This window comes from Rhinatrema bivittatum, chromosome 11, assembly GCF_901001135.1.
Source record: "Rhinatrema bivittatum chromosome 11, aRhiBiv1.1, whole genome shotgun sequence".
In the NCBI taxonomy this organism is placed as follows: Eukaryota; Metazoa; Chordata; class Amphibia; order Gymnophiona; family Rhinatrematidae; genus Rhinatrema; species Rhinatrema bivittatum.
Window position 1 is genome coordinate 86,647,040 of NC_042625.1, and position 7,304 is coordinate 86,654,343.

General features: G+C 49.1%; 1 protein-coding gene across 1 annotated transcript; it reads right to left on the reverse strand.

Annotated features, from left to right (window-relative positions):
* Positions 1 to 4,226: 4,226 nt before the first annotated feature.
* LOC115100566 (regulator of G-protein signaling 17-like) lies at positions 4,227 to 6,823 on the reverse strand (the record flags this gene model as incomplete). Its single annotated transcript, XM_029619083.1, has 3 exons — positions 4,227 to 4,749; positions 5,877 to 6,105; positions 6,693 to 6,823. Coding segments are annotated over 3 exons (549 nt in total), but the record flags the coding sequence as incomplete, so codon positions are not given.
* Positions 6,824 to 7,304: the final 481 nt, after the last annotated feature.

Below are 7,304 nucleotides of genomic sequence, written 5' to 3' on the forward strand. Positions count from 1 at the left end.
AGAGCTCCAACCAAAAGACAGTGTTGCAGATTTATTTTTTTTTGTTTGCTGTGGCATGAAGCTGTTTTCCACAAAAGTAATTTAAAGTGAAACTACATGCGGTAAAATAATTTCCTGCAAAAGCCAGGTGTGTTTTATGGAATACCTCAGCCTTCAGAGCCGGGGCTGCTCCGGCTTGTGTTTTGGGACTGGACTTGTTTGTTGCTATTTTCTCGCTGGCATACGCCTGCAGGGCTTTTTTTGGGCGTATGCTGGCAAGTGCCAGACTTTTGTTTTTTATTTTATACAGATTTCTTGATTTGGCTGCAGCTGCGGGACTTCCCCAGGTGCCAGGGGCTGCAAAGTCTCAGCGGAACAGCAGAGTGCAGCGGCTGACGTGGCAAAAAGGCGTGAAGTGCGGCGGGCAGCCCCCTCCCAGCCTCACCCATTTTCCAGATTTCTATGTGGTTTTTTTATTATGTACACCGGCTGCCGCAGAGGGAGCCATTTTGTTTCCTAGTGCTACCACAGGTCGTGGGCCTCTTCAGTCTACGTCCCGCTGAAGTCATGGCCCTCTCTACCATGCCTCAGGTTCTGCTGTGCATTTACCAATCAAAGGGCAAAACCTGAACAAGGACCCCCCCCCCCCCCCGTCTGCTCTTTCAATGGCTAAGTCAGGGGTAGTGGAATGCCTTTTTGGTTGGGGGGGGGGGCAACTGAGCTCTGCCCCTAGTCCAAACCCCCAACTCCATCCCCAGCTCCCACTGCCAATTTCTCACTTCAACTTTACACTTAGACCTTCTTTCTCACACACATTCTTTGTGGGCATTTAGAAGATCACTAGCAGTAAACCTGAGAAACTGAAATCAACCTACTGTAGCCTGGCCTATTTATTTTATTTATTTATTTAATTTCTTTTACTATACCGATGCTCAAGACTAGGTCTTATCGTACCGGTTTACAATGTAACTGAGGGGAAACCAATTAACATCAAGGTAGAAAGTAAAGTTACATTAAACAGGGAGCGTAAAACCTGGGCAATGGAAGACAGTACAGAATTTAAACTAAGAAACAATTAGAGAGAGATAAATATATAATCAAGAGTGAAATTCCTAGGAGTGAAATTCATGTTTGTCATGGTATGGGCAAGACCCACACAATATAAACCATGTATATACTCTGCATCCAGAGACACCCCCACCCACCTCACTCCAGTAATGGGTGCAGAGCATTTCCCCTGCAACAACTCATCATACCAAATTCCCTCAGGAACTCTTCCACTCAATCTCTGTGTAAGTTGACATCACTATTGACACCTAAACAAGACTCTGTTACTAAATTGGAACAGCCTCCATGAATTGCAACGGGCTCTAGAACACCAGAACACCTCCTTAGACTGGGAATCAGAACAAACTGGACCTCTACAGCTCCCTATGCAGAAAACACACCCTAGCAGAATACCTCACCTCAGTCACATGTGCAGAATAACCCTAACCAAATACAACATAAGTGATCACAAATTAGAATAAAAATGTGCAGACAGAAAGTGAGATGGTAACCCCAGGAAGCCAGACTTGGCTTGCAACACAACACCAGAGCCCTCTCCTCCTACACTAAGCTAGGCCCCAGTCGCTGTTCTAGGTGGGTGTGGGGGCTTTTATGTTAAATACCACCCCTCCCCCATAAGCATAATGCAGGGGACGCTGCAGTCCTAACCTAATACCAACCTCCCACAAGAATAACTGTGCAGATTCAAGAAGTCCCAACATAATACCCGACTGCTGAGCCCCCTCCAAAAAAAGGCTCAGTTATTGTCTGTCTTCTCTCCCCCCCCTCCACTTTTCTCTGGCCCCAAGCCCCCTCTCCACCCTTCAGCACCCCACCCCCCTCTCCACCCTTCAGCCCCTCTATCCCACTCCTTGCTATCACCCCCGGCCCCATTCTCTTCCCCTTCCTTTTTTCCTCCATGCCCCCTTCCTCTCTCCCCCGACCTTTGTTCTTGCTTCAGCTCCCTCCCCCCAATCTCTCACTTCAGCTTCCTCTTCCCTTCCCTCCCTCCCTTTTCTCTCATCTGCCTCATGCCTCCCTCCTCTCTGCCCTGCTCCCTGGCTCTCCTCCTCCTCATCTGCCCAACATCCAGCTCATCTCTGTGGCTCCAGTCTGGAGCAGGCACGGTGATACTCGAGGGGCACTGGCGGCAGCAGCAGAATTCAAGCTAATTTGGAGCTGTTGAGCAGGTCCTCCCTGTTGTGGTCGCCCCCTTCTGAGCAGCTTGCTCGCCAGTGGAAGTTATGGGTCTTATAACTTCTGCCACAAGGAAGCTGTTCAGAAGGAGGACGATCACAGAGAAAAGCCTTCCTCAGAATAGGCAGGACTAGGGTTGGGGGAGGAGTTGCCTTGTGTTTCATGATTTATGCAGCGATCAAGAGTTGCTTTTTTTTTTTTTTTTACAAAGAACCACTCCTGCCCAAAGCAGGGTTGGGGGGGGGGGGGGCGGAGCAGGTCATGGCCCTTGTGGCCCACCCCATTTTGACACCTATGGCCAAAGTTATGCCAAAGTGAGATACGATGCTCTGATGAAATCACTAGGAAACAAAATGGTGGCCTCCATGCTGTGAGCAAGATAATTAAAATCTAACGAAAGGTGTTGAAAGCGGCTGATAATTGGGAGCGGAGACTGCTGGAGTTTTGTGTAAGCTGTGGCTGCCTCCATTGCTTGTTCTGACCTGCAGTTATGGACACACGATCAAGGTCCTATCCTGGGATGAGTTCTGAGAGTCTTTGGAATCCCTGAACACTGCTATAATAGAATAAATCCACCCATGCAAATTCCCATTGGTTCTCTGGGGCCGGCCATGATGAGCCTTTATACTTAATTTCCAGTGCCCACTTAGCCATTGACCAGACCCAACACCTCAGAGAATTGTTGCTCTGTTCCTGCTCAAGGTACTGTCCCTGACATACAGAAATGTAACTGGGACCTGTGCATAATGCATGATTATCCTTGGCTCAGCCTGAACCTTAACAGCTGCCCTCACCGCGTGCCCTCAGTTGACACGAGTATAGCTTAAGTAGAAGGAGCATCTCTCCTTTCAGAGTGAAATACACAATGCTGCCTTGCTAAAATGATCAAGTCCATGAGAATGTAGATTAGTAAAGGGTCTCTCGATTGTGCAGAAAACTACTGGAGGATGAAGTTAGTGGTGAGAAGCTGTATGGAACGGGGAATTGTACCCAAACAGCAAGCAACAAGGGCCTTGATTTTGGTGGCCTGGGGAACTGATAAGTATGGGGATGACTTGTATGCTGTGGCAGAAACTTCCATGAGCTTGCTGGGCAGACTGGATGGACCGTTGGTCCTTTTCTGCTGTCATGTCTATGTTTCTATATATTGTGTTTTTCTGCATGGTTGTATACGGGTGTTGTATGTATGTCTGTGTGCAGAATTATTCAGCGATACTTTATGAAAACGTATCTTCTAAGGTATGCGGTGTGTTTTTCTACATCGTAAACATGTAAAATCTTGTTAATTCACAGGAAGTTGGTTTATGAGAAAAAATAAGTTGTGGAATGTTGATGGAAAGTTAACTTTGTTTATGGTCCAGTGGATTCCTGCTGCTCTTTTTGGCTTCCAGGTCAATCAGAGTGCCCCCTCTCCCCCATCTGCGGCTGGGAAGCCATGAATCTTCTTTTGGCAGCTGTCTGGAGACCCCCCCCCCCCTTTCTATGCAGCCCAACTATTATAATGATTAGGCTAGGGGCCAAAGACTATAGCTGTCTTCTGAAGCTGGAATGATTTCTAGCTATTCAGCGCTACCATCCTACGATGGCCGCAGACTCCCTCTATCCCCGCCCCCTCCCCAACCCTGGTTGGCCTGCGATGCAGAGGCTGGGCACAGGATTTGAACCTGGATCTTCCGCATGACACCACATCAAGTCAGCCTACAAAACGTTAACCAATTAAATTCCAGCTTGGCTTCCTGGTTCATCCCAGAGAAGTGTCTAATAAGCTACTGTAAGTGGTAAAAACATCTGGATCCCCATTCCATCCCTTCTATACCACATCTGCCTTCCAACAAGACTTTAAACTGCAGTAGAGAATGGACTAGTGAGTGCACCATGTTACTGATCCAAATAGTTTATTTCATACATTGTTATCAAAAGTTGCTGTCCAGAAATGCACAAATATGGTATCCAGGAATATTCGCCTGTCCTGTACCAAATCTCACAGGTTTCAGAGCAGGGAATGTGAGGTATAACCTGGTAGCCGGGTATGCAAAGTCACTAGCCAGTCAGGAACTTGTGAGGATGTGATGTGCATTTGCCATGCCAGCAAACCGGGGCTTGCATTTTGGCACTGCGGCATTTTTTAAAATTTTTTTGTAAACAATTCTCTGTGTCCCTCTCACTGATCTCAGGGACTTCTCTTTGCCTGAAGATCAGCCATGCATACAAGCTTGGGAAAGAAAAAAAGGTCCAACAGAGCAGGAAATGTCTCTCTCTGCTGATCCCAATGCGTGCAGACGATAGTTGGGTCTCTGTAGCTGTGGTCTCCCGAGGAGTGAGCCTGTCCCTTTACCGTTACGTATCGCACGCCAGCATGGACAGCCTCTGCACCAGAGACTTGTACAATGGAGAGTTCAGGAACCTGGGGTAGGAATCGCGATGCATCAGGGCGTAGACCTGTCCTTGAGCCTCATCAAACATGTGAGCATTTGGGGCGGCCAGGGACCTGTTGATCGTTTCTCGCACAGTGGCATCAATGCTGACCTGAGGGTGGCAAGAGAGCATGGTTATCATTTAATTTCTCTGCAGCACCAGCATGGCACTTAGTGCTATGGAAGATAAATATCACCGAGCAGTGGGGCCATAACGAATAAGACATATGTTATGGTTGCTAGAGGGGTGGGAGTTCCTGAAGAGCTTATAGTTTTCTCTGCAGGCCTAGCATCTGCTTGGCTTCCTTTTCCTGTGGATTCTCACCACATTTGCACGTGGCTGGCATAATTTGTCAGCACTCTGAATGCGGTTGCAAAAGGGGACGAACCCCCAGAGGTGGCATCATGTCGAGAAAGAAGCGGGGGGTGCATGGGCTGTTGAAGAGAAAAGAACATGGTGGGTAGGAAAGAGAGAAGCAGGAAGAGAGAATGCCATCAAGCATTGCAAAGCCAGGGAAGTATCTGCATTTCTTACGAGTTGTGACTTTGCTAAAAGATCCAAAAAAGGGATGTCTGAAAGTTAAAACACAATTCCTGTTATTTTTTAAAATGCAAAAGAGTGGGCCAACCTAGGTTGAACCCTGGTCATGCAGAGGGCCCGGGTTCAAACCCCTGGGTCATCCAGGGCTGGGGATGCTGTAGAGGCAGCGCTCACAGCCCTGGGGAGTGTGTGTAGAGGGAGGGAGTCCAAATCATTGCCCAAGGGTGACCGGATCTAGGTCCATGATAGCATGGCTAGAGGAGCCCCTATTGTGTGGCCCTCCCCCTGGCCAAGGATGGTCACTGCAGTGACTGGGATCAGTAATGTGGGAGGGAATATATAAAATGGGGGATTCCAACCCCCCCCCCCCCTCACTGGGGTGGTGGATTCCAGCTCCAGTTTCAATTGAGCTGGAGATGCAAGGAAGCAGAAGAAAACTGCCAAGCCAGAAAACTGGGGTTACCACTTGGCTGCCTGCCACCTAGAGTGGCTGAGCCACTCTTGCTTTTACCTCCCACGCAGTTTGTAGCTCCAGTTTTTGTAAGCAAAGCTGGGCTGGCTTAGTCTCTCCACATGAGCTGGAGGGGTAACCCTAGCTGTGGGGGATGTCACATGCAGGATAAGCCAGGGAAGGCCAGGAGGCACACCAGGGGATCTGGTGGTCTGACTGACTGCCTGGGATGGGATTATGCACCCACCTCCTTGGGAGACAGAATGGAGATGTAGTCCAGGTAGATCTTCTTGGCGCTCTGGGTGACATGGGGCATGCACTGCTCGCTCTTCAGTTCCTCGCAGGCCAGCCAGAAGAGCATGTTCTCGTCGCTGTGCTCTGTCCGCAGGAACTGGGCAAAGACACTGCGGCCTGCTGGGCTCGCCAGCAGGAGGTCGAAGTTGCGGGTCCAGGAGGAGATTTCGTCCAGGGTGAGGCTGTGGAGAGACAGAGGGCTGACCCATCCACATCAACGCTACAATATACGTTGCAGAAGAGTTATTCTCCAGGGTGGGGAGGGGGATGGCCCCCTTTCTGTCCATAGCATAAGGGATGGGGAGTCTCAGGTGGACATTAAAATGTGGATATTTTTTTAAATACTCACACTCCTTCAGGAATATGGTGCAAAGAGCTGATTTTTTTTTTTCATATTCACCATGTAGTGAATTTCTGTTGGTTTACGATGCACAACTATCCCAATAGCACATTCTAATATATTCATTCAAACATATATATTGTCCTTTAAGATGACATAGATGGGAGCTGAGATGCATGCAGACCAGTGGGCAGTCACAGTAATGGGCAACTCAGGGAGGGAAGATCGTAGGGCTCTAACTGGGAGAAACCCCTGGCATTCCTTGCTCCTTCCCATCCCCATCCCAAAGAGCAGAAGAGCGGGCTTGGCCAAGCTCTGAGCAAGCCAAGGTGACTTGGGGAGTCCCGTGGACTCAATGTGTGCCAAGAAATTGCACGATGCACAACACAGATAAAACAGAGAGGGGCGAGGAGGGAGGTTCAGACAAACCTCTCTTCTGGTTTCTGAGGGCTTTCCAATCTTGAGATACTGGAAGCTCTCCTGCTCAGACGATCCTTTGCTCGGTTTCTCACAGCTCGGCTCCTAAAACAGACCAGCACTGAATTAGCTTTGGTTGTAGTTCAGGGTTCCTGCCTGAACAGTGATCATGGGACCAGATGAATTATCCCTAGTCTACAACTCCGGGGCTGCTGCCAGTGGCACTCCCAGAACCAGCGGGAATGGCAGGATTTGAACCCTGGCTTCCCTGGTTCTCAGCCCATGCTTACTAATTGTCAGGCTCCTCCTCCACTCCTAGCAAACCTGCTCTCTTCACTTTCTCATCCTGTGGTAGCAGTGCTGGTTCTGAGGTTCACTACTCCGAAATCAAGTCTCCTGCATCACAGTACTGCCGCCTGCCCTGAGATTTACTGAGCAGCTCCATGCCATCCAGAGAGGCTGAGCCAGTCCTGCTGGGAAGCCATTACAGGTCTGGGCTTGTAGTTTCTGCTTTCAGAGAAACTGGAAGTAATGGAGGGGGTGAGTTCAGGACGGCTCAGTTTCTTCTGGTGGGTGGTGTCCAGTCAGTAATCCGGTCTGCTGCATGTGTTTCTATTATTTGGG